The following is a 20,091-nucleotide window of genomic DNA, read 5'->3' on the forward strand; positions in this document are numbered from 1 at the left end:
GTCAGAGGTCATGGGTTCAAATCCCAGCTCCGCCACTTGTCAGCTGTGTGACTTCGGGCAAGTCACAACTTCTCTGTGCCCTAGTTCCCTCATCTGTAAAATGGGGATGAAGACTGTGAGCCCCATGTGGGACAACCTGATCACCTTGTAACCTCCCCAGCGCTTAGAACAGTGCTTTGCACATAGTAAGCGCTTCACAAATGCCATTATTATTATTATTATTATTACAGAGCACTGTACTGAGTGCTTGGGAAAGTAAATACAGCAATAGAGACAAATGGGATTAAGACTGTGAGCCCCACGTGTCCACCCCGATTTGCTTGTATCCATCATCATCATCAATCGTATTTATTGAGCGCTTACTATGTGCAGAGCACTGTACTAAGCGCTTGGGAAGTACAAATCGGCAACATATAGAGACAGTCCGTACCCAACAGTGGGCTCCCAGTATAAAAGGGGGAGACAGAGAACAAAACCAAACATACTAACAAAATAAAATAAATAGAATAGATAGGTACAAGTAAAATGAATAAATGAATAAATAGAGTAATAAATCTGTACAAACATATATACATATATACAGGTGCTGTGGGGAAGGGAAGGAGGTAAGATGGGGGGATGGAGAGGGGGACGAGGGGGAGAGGAAGGAAGGCGCTCAGTCATACCATCGTTTATTTATCCACCCTGGCGTTTAGACCAGTGCCTGGCACACAGTAGGCGCTTAACCAATACCATAATTATGAATTAATATTAGACGACTGTTGGGTGCCCTAAGTCTCCGGAATAACAGCAGGTTCCCTGAGAGAAAACAAAGGTCGACTGTGTAAATCAACTGGAGGTCACGGCTTACTCAGCGGGGGCTACCAGGCCAACTGGGCTGGCTCAGCCAGAATTGCTCCACTAGCCTTCTGCAAATCACAGTGACGTCTGTTGTGCTACATTGAAACACAAGGATCAGGTGTCATTGACTTGGCTCGGGAAGGACGGTGAAGACCCCCCCTTATACACACAAACACACACAAACACACACCCCTGCAGTGGGAAGGGGCAGAGTGGGCATTAACACAACCCATCTCAACCGCTGCGCCCACCAGATCCGGGGGCCAGAGGCTGGTGACAATGCCCAGCCAGCAGTCATCACAGCCAGGAGCTCGTGTGGAGAACGGACAGATCAATCAATCAATCAATCGTATTTATTGAGCGCTTACTGTGTGCCGAGCACTGTACTAATCGCTTGGGAAATACAAGTTGGCAACATATAGAGACGGTCCCTACCCAACAGTGGGCTCACAGTCTAGAAGGGGGAGACAGAGAACAAAACCAAACATATTAACAAAATAAAATAAATAAAATTAGATATGTACAAGTAAAATAATGAGATGTGAAGCAGCATGGCTTAGTGGCAAGAGCCCGGGCTTGGGAGTCGGAAGGATGTGGGTTCTAATCCCGGCTCCGCCGCTCGTCTGCTGTGTGACCTTGGGCAAAACAGCTTCACTTCTCTGGGCCTCAGTTACCTCATCTGGAAAATGGGGCTTAAGACTGTGAGCCCCACGTGGGACAACCTGATTACCTTGTATCTATTCCTGGGCTTAGAATAGTGCTTGGCACATAGTAAGCGCTTAACAAATACCATCATTATTATCCAACACTTAGAACAGTGCTTGGCATACTGTATAGTGCTTAACAAATACTGTCATTACTATCCAGTGCTTAGAACAGTGCATGGCATACAGTATAGCGCTTAACAAATACCGTCATTATTATCTAGCACTTAGAACAGTGCTTGGCATATAGTATAGCGCTTAACAAATACCGTCATTATTCTCCAGCGCTTAGAACAGTGCATGGCATATAACAAGCGTTTAACATACTGTCATTGTTATCCAGTGCTTAGAACAGTGTTTGGCATATAGTACAGCACTTAACATGCTGTCATTATTACCCAGCGCTTAGAACAGTGTTTGGTATATAGTATAGCACTTAACAATTACAGTCATTCATTCTTTCATTCAGTCGTATTTATTGAGCACTTACTGTGTGCAAAGCACTGTACTAAGCGCTTGGGAAGTACAAGTCGGCAACATATAGAGATGGTCTTGACCCAACAATGGGCTCACAGTCTAGAAGGGGGAGACGGGTGTCATTATTCTCCAGTGCATACGGTACAGAGCTTAACAAATAGTGTCATTATTCTCCAGCGCTTAGAACAGTGCTTGGCTTATGGTATAGCGCTTAACAAATACGGTCATTATTCTCCAGTGCTTAGATCAGTGCATGGCATATAGTATAGTGCTTAACAAACATGGTCATTATTCTCCAGCGCTTAGAACAGTGTTTGGCATATAGTATAGCGCTTCACAAATACGGTCATTATTCTCCAGCGCTTAGGACAGTGTTTGGCATACAGTATAGTGCTTAACAAATAGTCATTATTCTCCAGTGCTTAAATCAGTGCATGGCATATAGTAAGTGCTTAACATACTGTCTTCATTCTCCAGCACTTAGAACAGTGTTTGGCATAAGGTATAACGCTTAAATACGGTCACTATTATCCAGCACTTAAGACTGTGTTTGGCATATAGTATTGCGCTTAACAAATACGGTCATTATTCTGCAGCGCTTAGAACAGTGTTTGGCATATAGCATAGCGCTTAACACATACGGTCATTATTCTCCAGCGCTTAGAACAGTGCATGGCATATAGTAAGCGCTTAACATACTGTCTTCATTCTCCAGCGCTTAGAACAGTGTTTGGCATATGGTATAACGCTTAAATACGGTCACTATCATCCAGCACTTAAGACTGTGTTTGGCATATAGTATTGCGCTTAACAAATACGGTCATTATTCTGCAGCGCTTAGAACAGTGTTTGGCATATAGCATAGCGCTTAACACATACGGTAATTATTCTCCAGCGCTTAGAACAGTGTTTGGCATATAGTCTAGCGCTTAACAAATACTGTCACGATTCTCCAGCGCTTAAATCAGTGCATGGCATATAGTAAGCGCTTAACATACTGTCTTCATTCTCCAGCACTTAGAACAGTGTTTGGCATATGGTATAACGCTTAAATACGGTCACTATTATCCAGCACTTAAGACTGTGTTTGGCATATAGTATTGCGCTTAACAAATACGGTCATTATTCTGCAGCGCTTAGAACAGTGTTTGGCATATAGCACAGCGCTTAACACATACGGTCATTATTCTCCAGCGCTTAGAACAGTGTTTGGCATATAGTCTAGCGCTTAACAAATACTGTCACGATTCTCCAGCGCTTAGAACAGTGCATGGCATATAATAAGCGTTTAACATACTGTCATTGTTATCCAGTGCTTAGAACAGTGTTCGGCATATAGTACAGCACTTAACATGCTGTCATTATTACCCAGTGCTTAGAACAGTGTTTGGTATATAGTATAGCGCTTAACAATTACAGTCATTTATTCTTTCATTCATCATCATCATCATCATCAATCGTATTTACTGAGCGCTTACTATGTGCAGAGCACTGTACTAAGCGCTTGGGAAGTACAAATTGGCAACATATAGAGACAGTCCCTACCCAACAGTGGGCTCACAGTCTAAAAGGGGGAGACAGAGAACAAAACCATACTAACAAAATAAAATAAATAGAATAGATATGTACAAATAAAATAAATAAATCATTCATTGAGCACTTACTGTGTGCAGAGCACTGTAGCAAGTGCTTGGGAAGTACAAGTCGGCAACATATAGAGATGGTCTTGACCCAACAATGGGCTCACAGTCTAGAAGGGGGAGACAGGTGTTATTATTCTCTAGTGCATACGGTACAGAGCTTAACAAATAGTGTCATTATTCTCCAGTGCTTAGAACAGTGCTAGGCTTATGGTATAGCGCTTAACAAATACGGTCATTATTCTCCAGTGCTTAGATCAGTGCATGGCATATAGTATAGCGCTTAACAAATACGGTCAGTATTCTCCAGCGCTTAGGACAGCGTTTGGCATATAGTATAGCGCTTCACAAATACGGTCATTATTCTCCAGCGCTTAGGACAGTGTTTGGCATACAGTATAGTGCTTAACAAATAGTCATTATTCTCCAGTGCTTAAATCAGTGCATGGCATATAGTAAGCGCTTAACATACTGTCTTCATTCTCCAGCACTTACAACAGTGTTTGGCATAAGGTATAACGCTTAAATACGGTCACTATTATCCAGCACTTAAGACTGTGTTTGGCATATAGTATTGCGCTTAAATACGGTCATTATTCTCCAGCGCTTAGAACAGTGTTTGGCATATAGCATAGCGCTTAACACATACGGTCATTATTCTTCAGCGCTTAGAACAGTGTTTGGCATATAGTCTAGCGCTTAACAAATGCTGTCACGATTCTCCAGCGCTTAAATCAGTGCACGGCATACAGTAAGCGCTTAACATACAGTCAGTATTCTCCAGCGCTTAGAACAGTGCTTGGCATACAGCAAGCGCCAAACATACTGTCATCATTATCCAGCCCTTAGAACAGTGTTTGGCATATAGTCGAGCGCTTAACAAAAACAGTCACTATTCTCCAGCACTTAGAACAGTGCGTGGCATATAGCATAGCGCTTAACACATACGGTCATTATTCTCCAGTGCTTAGAACAGTGTTTGGCATATAGTCTAGTGCTTAACAAATACTCATTATTCTCCAGTGCTTAGAACAGTGTTTGGCATATAGTCTAGTGCTTAACAAATAGTCATTATTCTCCAGCGCTTAGACCAGCGCTTGGCACATGGGGAGCGCTGAACAAACAGCGTCGTTACTATGTCTGGGCAGCGGCGGGTTGAGGCAGGGTGGGCTGGGGAGGGGCTCTGAAAGGACGCCGGCCGGCATGGGGGGTGGGGGGGGGAACGGTTGGTCATTCATTCATTCATTCATTCAATCGCATTTATTGAGCGCTTACTGTGTGCAGAGCACTGTACTAAGCACTTGGGAAGTACAAGTCGGCAACATGTAGAGACGGTCCCTACCTAACAGCAGGCTCACAGTCTGGGGGGGGAGACAGATGACAAAACAAATTAACAAACTAAAATAAATAGAATAAATATGTACACATAAAGTAATAAATATGTACAAACATATATATGCATAATACACACATTCACTCATTCATTCAATCGCATTTATTGAGCGCTTACTGTGTGCAGAGCACTGGACTAAGTGCTTGGGAAGTACAAGTTGGCCACATCTAGAGCTGGCCCCTACCCAACAGCGGGCTCACAGTCTAGAAGGGGGAGACAGACGACAAAATAAAACATATTAACAAAATAAAATAAATAGAATTTGTACAAGTAAAATAGAGTAATAAATATGTACAAACATATATATATATATATATATATATATTCATTCATTCATTCAATCGTATTTATTGAGCGCTGACTGTGTGCAGAGCACTGGACTAAGCACTTGGGAATTACAAGTCGGCAACATATAGCGCCGGTCCCTACCCAACAGCGGGCTCACAGTCTAGAAGGGGGAGACAGACAACAAAACATATTAACAAAATAAAATAAACAGAATAAATATAAATTCATTCATTCAATTGTATTTATTGAGTGCTTACTGTGTGCAGAGCACTAAACTGAGTGCTCGGGAAGTACAAGTCGGCCACATATAGAGCCGGTCCCTAACCAACAGCGGGCTCACAGTCTAGAAGGGGGAGACAGGCGACAAAATAAAACATATTAACAAAATAAAATAAATAGAATAAATATTCATTCATTCAATCGTATTTATTGAGCGCTTATTGTGTGCAGAGTACTGGACTAAGCGCTTGGGAAATACAAGTCGGCAACATATAGCGCCGGTCCCTACCCAACAGCGGGCTCACAGTCTAGAAGGGGGAGACAGATGACAAAACACAACAAATTGACACAATAAAATACATAGAATGAATATTCATTCATTCAATCGCATTTACTGAGCGCTTACTGTGTGCAGAACACTGGAGTAAGCGCTTGAGAAGTCCAAGTCGGCCTCAGATAGAGCCGGTCCCTACCCAACAGCGGGCTCACAGTCTAGAAGGGGGAAACAGATAACAAAATAAAACATATTAACAACAATAAAATAAATAGTCATTCATTCAGTCGTATTTACTTAGCGCTTAGTGTGTGCAGAGCACTGGCGTAAGTGCTTGGGAAGTCCAAGTCGGCCACAGATAGAGCCGGTCCCTACCCAACAGCGGGCTCCCAGTCTAGAAGGGGGAGACGGACGTCAAAATAAAACGTATTAACACAATAAATAGAATAAGTACTCATTCATTCCATCGTATTTATTGAGCACTTACTGTGTGCAGAGCGCTGTAGTAAGTGCTTGGGAAGTCCAAGTCGGCAACAGAGAGAGCCGGTCCCTACCCAACAGCGGGCTCACATTACAGAAGGGGGGGAGACAGAGGACAAAACACGACAAATTGACACAATAAAATAAATAGAATAAATATTCATTCATTCCATCGAATTTACTGAGCGCTTACTGTGTGCAGAGCACTGGAGTAAGCGCTTGGGAAGTCCAAGTCGGCCTCAGATACAGCCGGTCCCTACCCAACAGCGGGCTCACAGTCTAGAAGGGGGAGACAGACGACCAAACAAAACACATTAACCAAATAAAATAAATAGAACAAATATTCATGCATTCAATCGTATTTACTGAGCGCTTACTGTGTGCAGAGCACTGGAGTAAGCGCTTGGGAAGTCCAAATCGGCCTCAGATAGAGCCGGTCCCTACCCAACAGCGGGCTCACATTACAGAAAGGGGGGGACAGACGACAAAACACAACAAATTGACACAATAAAATAAATAGAATATTCATTCATTCAATCGTATTTATTGAGCGCTTACTGTGTGCAGAGCACTGTGGTAAGCGCTTCTGCCTTAGATGGGGCCGGTCCGTCCCCAAGGGCGGGCTGACAGCGCAGAGACAGGTGCTGTGGGGAAGGGAAGGAGGTGAGGCGGGGGGGATCATCATCATCAATCGTATTTATTGAGCGCTTTACTATGTGCAGAGCACTGTACTAAGCGCTTGGGAAGCACAAGTTGGCAACACACAGAGACAGTCCCTACCCAACAGTGGGCTCACAGTCTAAAAGGGGGGAGACGGAGAACAAAACCAAACGTACTAACAAAATAAAATAAATAGAATAGATAGGTACAAGTAAAATAAATAGAGTAATAAATATCATCATCATCATCAATCGCATTTAATGAGCGCTTACTATGTGCAGAGCACTGGACTAAGCGCTTGGGAAGTCCAAGTTGGGAACATCTAGAGACAGTCCCTACCCAACAGTGGGCTCACAGTCTAAAAGGGGGAGACGGAGAACAAAACCAAACGTACTAACAAAATAAAATAGACTAGATATGTACAAGTAAAATAGAGTAATAAATATCATCATCATCATCAATCGTATTTATTGAGCGCTTACTGTGTGCAGAGCGCTGTGCTAAGCGCTTGGGAAGTACAAATTGGCAACATATAGAGACAGTCAACATCATCAATCATCAATCGTATTTATTGAGCGCTTACTATGTGCAGAGCACTGGACTAAGCGCTTGGGGAGCACAAATTGGCAACATCTAGAGACGGTCCCTACCCAGCAGTGGGCTCGCAGTCTAAAAGGGGGAGACAGAGAACAAAACCAAACATACTAACAAAATGAAATAAATAGACTAGATAGGTACAAGTAAAATAAATAGAGTAATAAATATCATCATCATCATCAATCGTATTTATTGAGCGCTTACTATGTGCAGAGCACTGGACTAAGCGCTTGGGAAGCACAAATTGGCAACACACAGAGACAGTCCCTACCCACCAGCGGGCTCACAGTCTAAAAGGGGGAGACAGAGAAGAAAACCAAACATACTAACAAAATAAAATAAATAGACTAGATAGGTACAAGTAAAATAAATAGAGTAATAAATATGTACAAACATAAATACATATATCCAGGTGCTGTGGGGAAGGGAAGGAGGTAAGATGGGGGGGATGGAGAGGGGGACGAGCCCCGTGATTGAATGAATAAATCAATCAATCGTATTTATTGAGCGCTTACTGTGTGCAGAGCACTGGACTAAGCGCTTGGGAAGTCCAAATTGGCAACATATAGAGACAGTCCCTACCCAACAGTGGGCTCACAGTCTAAAAGGGGGAGACAGAGAACAAAACCAGACATACTAACAAAATAAAATAAATAGATATGTACAAGTAAAATAAATAGAGTAATAAATATGTACAAACATATACATACATATATACAGGTGCTGTGGGGAAGGGAAGGAGGTAAGATGGGGGGGATGGAGAGGGGGACGAGCCCCGTGATTGAATGAATCAATCAATCGTATTTATTGAGCGCTTACTGTGTGCAGAGCGCTGGACTAAGCAGTTGGGAAATACAAGTCAATCAATCAGTCATATTTATTGAGCGCTACCACTAATCTCCTCACCGTACCTCGTTCTCGCCTGTCCCGCCATCGACCCCCGGCCCACGTCATCCCCCGGGCCTGGAATGCCCCCAATCCCTCTGCCCATCCGCCAAGCTAGCTCTCTTCCTCCCTTCAAGGCCCTACTGAGAGCTCACCTCCTCCAGGAGGCCTTCCCAGACTGAGCCCCTTCTTTCCTCTCCCCCTCGTCCCCCTCTCCATCCCCCCGTCTTACCTCCTTCCCTTCCCCAGAGCACCTGTATATATGTATATATGGTTGTACATATTTATTACTCTATTTATCTATTTATTTATTTATTTTACTTGTACATTTCTATCCTACTTATTTTATTTTGTTGGTATGTTTGGTTCTGTTCTCTGTCTCCCCCTTTTAGACTGTGAGCCCACTGTTGGGTAGGGACTGTCTCTATGTGATGCCAATTTGTACTTCCCAAGCGCCTAGTACAGTGCTCTGCACATAGTAAGCGCTCAATAAATACGATTGATTGATTGATTGATTGATTGGACTAAGCGCTTGGGAAGTCCAAGTTGGCAACATCTAGAGACAGTCCCTACCCAACAGTGGGCTCACAGTCTAAAAGGGGGAGACGGAGAACAAAACCAAACATACTAACAAAATAAAATAAACAGAATAGATAGGTACAAGTAAAATTAATAAATAAATAGAGTGATAAATATGTACAAATATATATCCATATATCCAGGTGCTGTGGGGAAGGGAAGGAGGTAAGATGGGGGGGATGGAGAGGGGGAGGAGGGGGAGAGCGGCTCCCCTCAGGCGGCCGGCCGACTTACCGGGCCCCGGCTCCGGTCCCCACACGACCTCCGGCTCCCGGCGACGACGGCGTCGTCGTCGTCTCCTCACAGCCCGTCCCCCCCGCGCGCCGCGGGGCCCCGGCCAACCGGAAGCACCCCTACGTCACTTCCGGGACGCTCTCCGGCGCGAGGGCGGGAGGAACGCCCGCGCCTTGGCTCTCGCGAGAGTTGGGCCTCGCGCTCGCCGAGCGGGGATGATTGACAGCGGGGCCCGGCCCGGGAGACACGTTGTCTGCGGGGGACGGTCAGGTGAGAACCGCGGGAGGCCCCCTGACTATAATAATAATAATAATTAATAATAATAATGAGGAGGAGGATGGTATTTTCATCCGTTCATTCAGTCGTATTTATTGAGCGCTTACTGTGTGCAGAGCACTGGACTAATCAATCAATCAATCGTATTTACTGAGCGCTTTCTGTGTGCAGAGCACTGGACTAAGCGTTTGGGAAATACAAGTCGGCAACATATCAATCAATCGTATTTACTGAGCGCTTACTGTGTGCAGAGCACTGGACTAAGCAGTTGGGAAATACAAGTCAATCAATCAATTTATTGAGCGCTTACTATGTGCAGAGCACTGTACTAAGCGCTTGGGAAGTACAAATTGGCAACACATAGAGACGGTCCCTACCCAACAGCGGGCTCACAGTCTAAAAGGGGGAGAGGGAGAACAAAACCAAACATACTAACAAAATAAAATAAATAGAATAGATATGGGCAAGTGAAATAAATAGAGTAATAAATATGTACAAACATATATACAGGTGCTGTGGGGAAGGGAAGGAGGTAAGATGGAGAGGGGGACGAGGGGGAGAGGAAGGAAGGGGCTCAGTCTGGGAAGGCCTCCTGGAGGAGGTGAGCTCTCAGTAGGGCCTTGAAGGGAGGAAGAGAGCTAGCTTGGCGGGTGGGCAGAGGGAGGCCATGCCAGGCCCGGGGGATGACGTGGGCCGGGGGTCGATGGCGGGACAGGCGAGATATATATGTTTGTACATATTTATTACTCTATTTATTTATTTTACTTGTACCTATCTATTCTATTTATTTTGTTAGTATGTTTGGTTTTGTTCTCCGGCTCCCCCTTTTAGACTGAGAGCCCACTGTTGGGTAGGGACTGTCTCTATGCGTTGCCAACTTGTACTTCCCAAGCGCTTAGTACAGTGCACCCAGTAAGCGCTCAATACGATTGATGATGATGATATATATATATGTATATATGTTTGTACATATTTATTACTCTATTTATTTTACTTGTACATATCTATTCTATTTATTTTATTCTGTTAGTATGTTTGGTTTTGTTCTCCGGCTCCCCCTTTTAGACTGTGGACAGGCGTCAATTGCATCAATGTAAATAAATAGAATTATAGGGATATACACGTCATTAATAAAATAAATAGAATAATAAATATGTACATATGTACACACGTGCTGTGGGGCGGGGAGGGAGGGAGTAGGGGCGATGGGAAGGGAAAGAGGAGCAGAGGAAAAGGGGATTCAGTCTGGGAAGCCCTCCTGGAGGAGGTGAGCTTTCAGTAGGGCTTTGAAGGGGGGGAAGTGTGGTAGTTTGGTGGTACTAGGCACTATACTAAGCACTGGCGTGGCTCGGTGGAAGGAGCCTGGGCTTTGGAGTCCGAGGTCATGGGTTCAAATTCCGGCTCGGCCAATTAGCTGTGACTTCGGGCAAGTCACTTCACTTCTCTGTGCCTCAGTGACCTCATCTGTAAAATGGGGATTAGGACTGTGAGCCCCCCGTGGGACAACCTGATCACCTTGTAACCTCCCCAGCGCTTAGAACAGTGCACATAGTAAGCGCTTAATAAACGCCATTATTATTATTATACATAAGGGGGTTGGACACAGTCCCCGTCCCACACGGGGTTCACAGTCACGCTCCCCATTTTACAGGTGAGGGAACTGAAGCATCATCATCAATCGTATTTATTGAGCGCTTACTCTGTGCAGAGCACTGTACTAAGAGCTTGGGAAGTACAAATTGGCAACATAGAGAGACAGTCCCTACCCAACAGTGGGCTCCCAGTCTAAAAGATGGAGAAGTGAAGTGACTCGCCCAAGGTCCCACAGCAGAGAAGTAGTGGTGGTGGGATTAGAACCCAGGTCCTGTCACTCCCAGGCCCACGTTCTTTCCACTAGGCCACGCTGAGTCTCCTGAGTCCGGAACCAAGGAAGCCGGGTAGAGGCCAAGACTCTGGAACTCACTTCCAGCGCACCAGTTCAGAACGGAGCCGGTGGTGGTGGTTTTGCTGCTCCCTCTCCCCGCCACAAGTAAGTGCTGGCCCCAGGGACTCCCCATTCATTCAGCTGTATTTATTGAGCGCTTACTGTGTGCAGAGCACTGTACTAAGTGCCTGGGAAGTACAAGTACAGAGAAGCAGCGTGGGGCAGTGGAAAGAGCCCGGGCTTTGGAGTCAGAGGTCATGGGTTCGAATCCTGACCCCACCACACGACTGAAGTCACTTTGTCATCATCATCAATCGCATTTATTGAGCGCTTACTGTGTGCAGAGCACTGTACTGAGCGCTTGGGAAGTACAAATTGGCAACATATAGAGACAGTCCCTACCCAACAGTGGGCTCACAGTCTCTGGGCCTCAGTTCCCTCATCTGAAAAATGGGGATGAAGACTGTGAGCCCCACGTGGGACAACCTGATCACCCTGTATCCTCCCCAGCACTTAGAACAGTGCTTTGCACATAGTAAGTGCTTAACAAATGCCAATTATTATTATTACAAGAGAGCTCACCTCCTCCAGGAGGCCTTCCCAGACTGAGCCCCTTCCTTCCTCTCCCCCTCGTCCCCCTCTCCATCCCCCCATCTTACCTCCTTCCCTTCCCCACAGCACCTGTATATATGTATATATGGTTGTACATATTTATTACTCTATTTTACTTGTACCTATCCTATTTATTTTATTTTGTTGGTACGTTTGGTTCTGTTCTCTGTCTCCCCCTTTTAGACTGTGAGCCCGCTGTTGGGTAGGGACTGTCTCTATGTGTTGCCAATTTGTACTTCCCAAGCGCTTAGTCCAGTGCTCTGCACATAGTAAGCACTCAATAAATACGATTGATGATGATATATAGAGACGGTCCCTACCCAACAGCGGGCTCACAGTCTAGAAGGGGGAGACTCAGGGTATTGAATCTCCATTTAACAGATGATAAGCGACTTGCTCAAAGTCACGCAGGGGAGCCAGGGGAGCCAGGACGAGAACCCGCGTCCTCTGACGCTCAAGCCCGTTTTTTTTTTCCACTAAGCGCCTCTGGCTTCACGATGGCACTGGGGAGGTGGACAAGGGGTGGGTTTTTGCTGAGACGATGGCCACTTCCAATCCCTCCCATATCCCTCCTGCCTCGGTTTCCTAGTCAAACGCTGACCAGAAGCCTGGCTTGCAGGGGAACATAAATCCCATTATAAACCGTTGGGGACCTTCCCAGTAAATAATAATAATAATAGTATTTGTTAAGCGCTCACTATGGGCCAATCACTGCTGGCCTAGGTGCAAGGGAATAAGGTTGGAAACAGTCCCTGTCGCACGTGTCACATTTTTTTTTTATAATGGCATTTATTAAGCGCTTACTATGTGCAGAGCACTGTTCTAAGCGCTGAGCTTCATCTGGAACTCCCATTCCATCTAGGGAGTTACTCCGGCGGGCATCGGTGCCCAGGGGCCCATGGATGTGGCAGAAGGAAGCTTCCTAGGAAGTGCGTAGTGAGTGCCAATGATAAACTGTCCCGATTTAAAGATAAAGTAAATGGGCAGAGTGGTCCAGCGCATAGGTCTCCTTTCAGGTGACTCTAAATAAGGTATCTCATCTGTAAGAGTGGACTGAATTTAATAATAATGATAATGGCATTTATTAAGCGCTTACTATGTGCACAGCACTGTTCTAAGCGCTGGGGAGGTTCCAAGGTGATCAGGGTGTCCCACGGGGGGCTCACAGTCTTAATAACAATAATAATGATGGCGTTTATTAAGCGCTTACTATGTGCAAAGCACTGTTCTAAGCGCTGGGGAGGTTCCAAGGTGATCAGGGTGCCCCACGGGGGGCTCACAGTCTTAATAACAATAATAATGATGGCGTTTCTTAAGCGCTTACTATGTGCAAAGCACTGTTCTAAGCGCTGGGCAGGTTCCAAGGTGATCAGGGTGTCCCACGGGGGGCTCACAGTCTTAATAACAATAATAATGATGGCGTTTATTAAGCGCTTACCATGTGCAAAGCACTGTTCTAAGCGCTGGGCAGGTTCCAAGGTGATCAGGGTGTCCCACGGGGGGGGCTCACAGTCTTAATAACAATAATAATGATGGCGTTTATTAAGCGCTTACTATGCGCAAAGCACTGTTCTAAGCGCTGGGGAGGTTCCAAGGTGATCAGGGTGTCCCACAGGGGGCTCACAGTCTTCATCCCCATTTTCCAGACGAGGGAACTGAGGCCCAGAGAAGTGAAGTGACTTGCCCAGTCACACAGCTGACAAGCGGCCAAGCTGGGATTTGAACCCATGACCTCTGACTCCAAAGCCCGGGCTCTTTTCCACTGAGCCACGAAAGTGTCTTCACCCCAGCTCCTCCCTCACAATAATAATAAAAATAATTTTGGGATTTGTTAAGCGCTTACTACGAGCAAAGCACTGCCCTAAGTGCTGGGGAGGATACAAGGTGGTCAGGTTGTCCCATGTGGGGCTCACAATCTTAATCCCCATTTTACAGATGAGGGAACTAGGGCACAGAGAATTTAAGTGACTTGCCCCAAGTCACACAGCTGCCAAGCGGCGGAGCTGGGATTTGAACCCATGACCTCCGACGCCGAAGCCCGGGCTGTTTCCGCTGCTTCTGTATGACCTGGGAAGCACCAGGTCGCGGCTTTTGCGGGACTTGCTTCCTATGCACATGATCATCATCAACTGTATTTATTGAGCGCTTACTAGGTGCAGAGCACTGTACTAAGCGCTTGGGAAGTACAAATTGGCAACATCTAGAGACAGTCCCTACCCAACAGTGGGCTCACAGTCTAAAAGGGGGAGACAGAGAACAAAACCAAACATACTAACAAAATAAAATAAATAAATAAGATAAATAACATGATCATTGTACGGGAATGTGTCCATGGAATTAACTGCAGCTATTTCAGCGTTTCTCGTCCCAAGGGTAGGCTCTGTGGTTAACTCTGGCAGGGGGCTTGTTGCCATTTGTTCAGCGCGTGAGCGTGAACCGTGGAACAAAACTCTGAATTCTTCATCTTTAGACTTCGGCGGCAGCCTCGGGAGAAAAAGATGACGTATTGGAGAAATCGGGTGACCCTGACCCTCGAATTCCTTGGAACTTTTATGTTTCGGCCCCGGCCAGCGTGTAGACCGGCTCCATGTATCTAATAAGGCTTTGAGCCCACTGTTGGGTAGGGACTGTCTCTATATGTTGCCAATTTGTACTTCCCAAGCGCTTAGTACAGTGCTCTGCACATAGTAAGCGCTCAATAAATACGATTGATGATGATGATGATAATAAGGCTGTATTTTAAAGGTAGATGACTAGCACTGATTTTAAATCACCTCTGTAGAGAAAACTGAAAAGCTAGTTTTGGAAAGATTTAGTCACTAGTGGAGAATTACCGTCTCTATACGTTGCCCACTTGTACTTCCCAAGCGCTTAGTACAGTGCTCTGCACACAGTAAGCGCTCAATAAATACGATTATTGATGATGATTGCAGTAAGAAAGCATCCTACTTCGTTAGGTTTGTCAGGTGGGTTTAGTTTTTATTTTGTTTTTTAAAGAAAAAGGCTGTCTAGCTCCCATGGTGATTGTAGTTGTAGACTGACGCGTTGTAAGCTAGACTGTAAACTCACTGTGGGCAGGGAACATTCTTACCAACTCCATCTGTCCCAAGCGCTTAGTGCTCTGCACGCAGTAAGCACTCAATACGTATGATTGATTGAGGGTCAATAGAAGTTCTTGCGGATCAGTTCCGAGTTCAGGCAGGACCGTACCCTCAAAAGATAATTGAATGTGATTTCTTACTGCCTATTTTCCATGTTTTAATAGTCCAAAATGCTTCAACTAATTTCCTACATTAAGTAAATCTTGTTTAGCCAGATTTCACGAGAAGCGGCATGGCTCAGTGGAAAGAGCCCGGGCTTTGGAGTCAGAGGTCATGGGTTCAAATCCCACCCCCGCCACTTGTCAGCTGTGTGACTTTGGGCGGGTCACTTCACTTCTCTGGGCCTCAGTTTCCTCATCTGTAAAAGGGGTATGAAGACAGTCTTTTAGACTGTGAGCCCACTGTTGGGTAGGGACTGTCTCTATATGTTGCCAACTTGTACTTCCCAAGCGCTTAGTACAGTGCTCTGCACACAGTAAGCGCTCAATAAATACGATTGATGATGATGATACGTTGCCAACTTATACTTCCCAAGCGCTTAGTACAGTGCTCTGCACACAGTAAGCGCTCAATAAATACGATCGATGATGATGATACGTTGCCAACTTGTACTTCCCAAGCGCTTAGTACAGTGCTGTGCACACAGTAAGCGCTCAATAAATACGATTGATGATGATGACTGTGAGCCCCCGGTGGGACAACCTCATCACCTTGGAACCTCCCCAGCGCTTAGAACAGTGCTTTGCACGTAGTAAGCGCTTAATAAATGCTATCATTATTATTATTATAATTTCTTCAGTTTGCTCTCGGGGCCGGGAGTTGGTGCAGGACACGTAAAGAGAGCCAGAACAGGCCTCACAGAAGCAAGACTTCAAAACCAAGCCAGTATTAAGATTGTAATTGGGCCAGCTCCATAATCTGCATTGCAGAGGTCCATGACTGTGCAAGAAGGCTGTTAACTTGTTAAAGCTTAATAACTGGGCTCGGGTGGGTTTGTGCATATTTAGAAGCGGTCCAAAAACCCCTAGAAAGGCTGTTCTGAAGGAGTATCCCAGGAAGGTGGGGCTGGGATATATGTATATATGTTTGTACATATTTATTACTCTATTTTACTCGTACATATCTATTCTATTTATTTTATTTTGTCAGGATGTTTGGTTTTGTTCTCTGTCTCCCCCTTTTAGACTGTGAGCCCACTGTTGGGTAGGGACCGTCTCTCTATGTTGCCAATTTGTACTTCCCAAGTGCTTAGTACAGTGCTCTGCACACAGTAAGCGCTCAATAAATACGATTGATGATGATGGGAGAAGACTGTGAGCCCGCTGTTGGGTACGGACCGTCTCGATATGTTGCCAATTTGTACTTTCCAAGCGCTTAGTACAGTGCTCTGCACACAGTAAGCGCTCAATAAATACGATTGATGATGATGGGAGAAGACTGTGAGCCCGCTGTTGGGTACGGACCGTCTCGATATGTTGCCAATTTGTACTTCCCAAGCGCTTACTACAGTACTCTGCACACAGTAAGCGCTCAATAAATACGATTGATGATGATGATGGGAGAAGGCAGCCAGGCTCTGCAGGGTATCGAACAAGTTACTGCTAAGCAGTTAGAGGTCTTTTCCTAGCAGTTAAGTGGGAATGGGACTTTCTTGGTGTGATAATTTGTCACCAGGTAGGAAAATAGCTTATGGGTGCTCCATAGGTCAATGCTTCACTGTAGCAAACCCTCTTTCAACCCGGAATAGATCCTCTGTAATCCTTCCCTCCTTTCTCCCTGGCTCTAGTGTAGTCATCATCATCATCATCAATCGTATTTATTGAGCGCTTACTATGTGCAGAGCACTGTACTAAGCGCTTGGGAAGTACAAATTGGCAACATATAGAGACAGTCCCTACCCAACAGTGGGCTCACAGTCTAAAAGGGGGAGACAGAGACCAAACATACTAACAAAATAAAATAAATAGAATAGATATGTACAAATAAATTAGAGTAAAAAAATATGTACAAACATATATACATATATACAGGTGCTGTGGGGAAGGGAGGGAGGTAAGATGGGGGGATGGAGAGGGGGACGAGGGGGAGAGGAAGGAAGGGGCTCAGTCTGGGAAGGCCTCCTGGAGGAGGTGAGCTCTCAGCAGGGCCTTGAAGGGAGGAAGAGAGCTAGCTTGGCGGATGGGCAGAGGGAGGGCATTCCAGGCTAGTCATCGCATTAGGATTTAACTTTATTGGAAGTATATCAGGAGGAAGCAGCGTGGCCTAGTGAATAGAGCACAGACCTGGGAATCAGTCAGTAGGACCTTGGAATCTAATCCCGGCTCCTCCACTGGCCTGCTGTGTGACCTTGGGCTAGTCACTTAACTTCTCGGTGCCTCACTTACTTCATCTGTAAAATAATAATAATAATAATGGCATTTATTAAGTGCTTACTATGTGCCAAGCACTGTTCTAAGCGCTGGGGAGGTTACACGGTGATGAGGTTGCCCCACGGGGGGCTCACAGTCATCATCATCATCATCAATCGTATTTATTGAGCGCTTACTGTGTGCAGGGCACTGTACTAAGCGCTTGGGAAGTACAAGTTGGCAACATAGAGAGACAGTCCCTACCCAACAGTGGGCTCACAGTCTAAAAGACTGTCTTAATCCCCATTTTACAGATGAGGGAGCTGAGGCCCAGAGAAGTGAAGTGACCTGCCCAAAGTCACACAGCTGACAAGTGTCCTTGTCCTTCAGGGGCTCACAGTCTTAATCCCCATTTTACAGACGAGGGAACAGGCACAGAGAAGTTAAGTGACTTGCCCAAAGTCACACAGCTGGCAATTGGTGGAGCCGGGATTTGAACTCATGACTTCCGACCCCAAAGCCCGGGCTCTTTCCACTGAGCCACGCTGAGGATTAACACCCTGAGTCCTGTGTGTCACAGGGACTTTGTCAACTCAGTTTGCTTGTATCCACCCCAACGCTTAGTACAGTGCCTGGCATGTAGTAAGCACTTAATGATGCCACAATTATTATTATTATTATTGCACTTCTGTAGTTTTAATAAAGTGGAAAGGGGTTCGGAGCCCTGAGCAGCCTCTGAGAGGGGTGAGATATTCAAGCCCCCCGGGAATGCAGCGTAGCGAGGTTGTGTTTCCAGGCAAGAGAGGATTCTTGAAATTGATCTCCCTCCCTCCCCACAAAGTCTAAACCAGAGTTTTCCCAGGAATATGTTGGGTTTGCCCACAGTAAATAGGTTGGAAAGCCAGCCTCTGTCAGTACGTTATCATTTTCCATCTAGTGTCCGATGGTGTCAATAAAATCTGGCCAATTTTAGAGAAGCATCCCATTCCTTATAAACAACAAAATGGAGCCAGTGTGCAGTAGAGTTGCTTTGTTCCCCTGCCACCCTCCAGCACCGAGGATCGACCATCCCTTTACTGTACTTACCGCCCCTGAGCTACTAAGTTCTCCCTTAATGGATATTATAATAATAATTATGATTAAGCGCTTCCTATGTGCCAGGCCCTGTAGTAAGCGCTGGGGTGGATACAAGCAGATCGGGTTGGACAAGTCCCGGTCCCACGTGGGGTTCACAGTCTCGAGCCCCATTTCACAGGTGAGGGAACTGAGGAACAGAGAAATGAAGGGACTTGCCCGGGGTCCCAGAGCAGACAAGTGGCAGACCTTGGCCTTCTGATTTTAGACTGAGAGCCCACTGTTGGGTAGGGACTGTCTCTATATGTTGCCAACTTGTACTTCCCAAGCGCTTAGTACAGTGCTCTGCACACAGTAAGCGCTCAATCAATCAATCATATTTATTGAGCGCTTACTATGTGCAGAGCACTGTACTAAGCGCTTGGGAAGTAGAAATTGGCAACATATAGAGACAGTCCCTACCCAACAGTGGGCTCACAGTCTAAAAGGGGGAGACAGAGAACAAAACCAAACATACTAACAAAATAAAATAAATAGAATAGATATGTACAAATAAAATAAATAGAGTAAAAAATATGTACAAACATATATACATATATACAGGTGCTGTGGGGAAGGGAAGGAGGTAAGATGGGGGGGATGGAGAGGGGGACGAGGGGGAGAGGAAGGAAGGGGCTCAGTCTGGGAAGGCCTCCTAGAGGAGGTGAGCTCTCAGCAGGGCCTTGAAGGGAGGAAGAGAGCTTGGGAAGTACAAATTGGCAACATATAGAGACAGTCCCTACCCAACATTGGGCTCACAGTCTAAAAGGGGGAGACAGAGAGAAGAAAAAAAAAAAACAACCAAAAAAAACAAACATACTAACAAAATAAAATAAATAGAATAGATATGTACAAGCAAAATAAATAGAGTAATAAGTAAAATAGAGTAATAGTATAAATAATAGTAATAAATAATAAATAAATAAATAATAGTAATAAATACGACTGACTGACTGATTGATTCCCAGGCCCGTGCTCTATCCATTACGCCATGTGGCTTCCACGTGGATAGCTGCATGGCCATAGTAGGATTTGATTGCGGTGGTTTAGAAAGCCCTGCCGGGGTATTTCTTTGCCACGCATTGGCTTTGCTGGGTAAGTGATGACTAATATGTGTCTGTGTGTCTCTGTCTCTCTCTAAGATGCTGTCCAAGTCGGTGATCATGGATTACTTTGCCCAGCCAGGCTCGCTCAGCCTGCTAGCTGGGGTTGCGTGTGGCATGTGCTTGGGCTGGGGTCTCGGCGTTTGCTTGGGGACCAGAGCCCCGAGCCCTGCCAACAAGACGCGCCCGGAGACCCCGACCGAAGCAAACGTCATGGGGGAGAGCGGGGAATTTAAGATGATCCTCGTGGTCCGCAACGACCTGAAGATGGGCAAGGGGAAGGCGGCCGCCCAGTGCGCTCACGCGGCCGTCTCCGCCTACAAGCAACTCCAGAGGAGAAACCC

The 20,091-nt window shown here is 45.6% G+C and overlaps 2 protein-coding genes across 3 annotated transcripts in view; one reads left to right on the forward strand and one right to left on the reverse strand.

Moving 5' to 3' along the window:
- Nucleotides 1–9,340, reverse strand: part of VMP1 (vacuole membrane protein 1) — a 140,886-nt gene extending 131,546 nt beyond the window's left edge. The window contains exon 1 of the mRNA XM_038759374.1: nt 9,271–9,340. The gene's annotated coding sequence lies outside the window, so the exon portion shown is untranslated. The remainder of the gene's footprint in view (nt 1–9,270) is intronic.
- A 115-nt stretch (nt 9,341–9,455) lies between these two features.
- The window catches only part of PTRH2 (peptidyl-tRNA hydrolase 2), a 10,971-nt gene continuing 335 nt past the window's right edge, over nt 9,456–20,091 (forward strand). Inside the window, exons 1-3 of one of the 2 annotated variants that reach the window (XM_038759523.1) lie at nt 9,478–9,540; nt 11,444–11,575; nt 19,787–20,091. The exon at nt 19,787–20,091 is cut by the window's right edge and continues 335 nt beyond it. In XM_038759523.1, the coding sequence (XP_038615451.1) occupies nt 19,787–20,091 (305 nt within the window). In that variant the 5' untranslated portion in view covers nt 9,478–9,540; nt 11,444–11,575. Of the gene's footprint in view, nt 9,541–11,443; nt 11,576–19,786 lie in introns of both variants that reach the window. The other variant, XM_038759524.1, reaches the window with a different exon arrangement.

Source organism: Tachyglossus aculeatus, chromosome 17 (genome assembly GCF_015852505.1).
Source record: "Tachyglossus aculeatus isolate mTacAcu1 chromosome 17, mTacAcu1.pri, whole genome shotgun sequence".
NCBI lineage: Eukaryota > Metazoa > Chordata > Mammalia > Monotremata > Tachyglossidae > Tachyglossus > Tachyglossus aculeatus.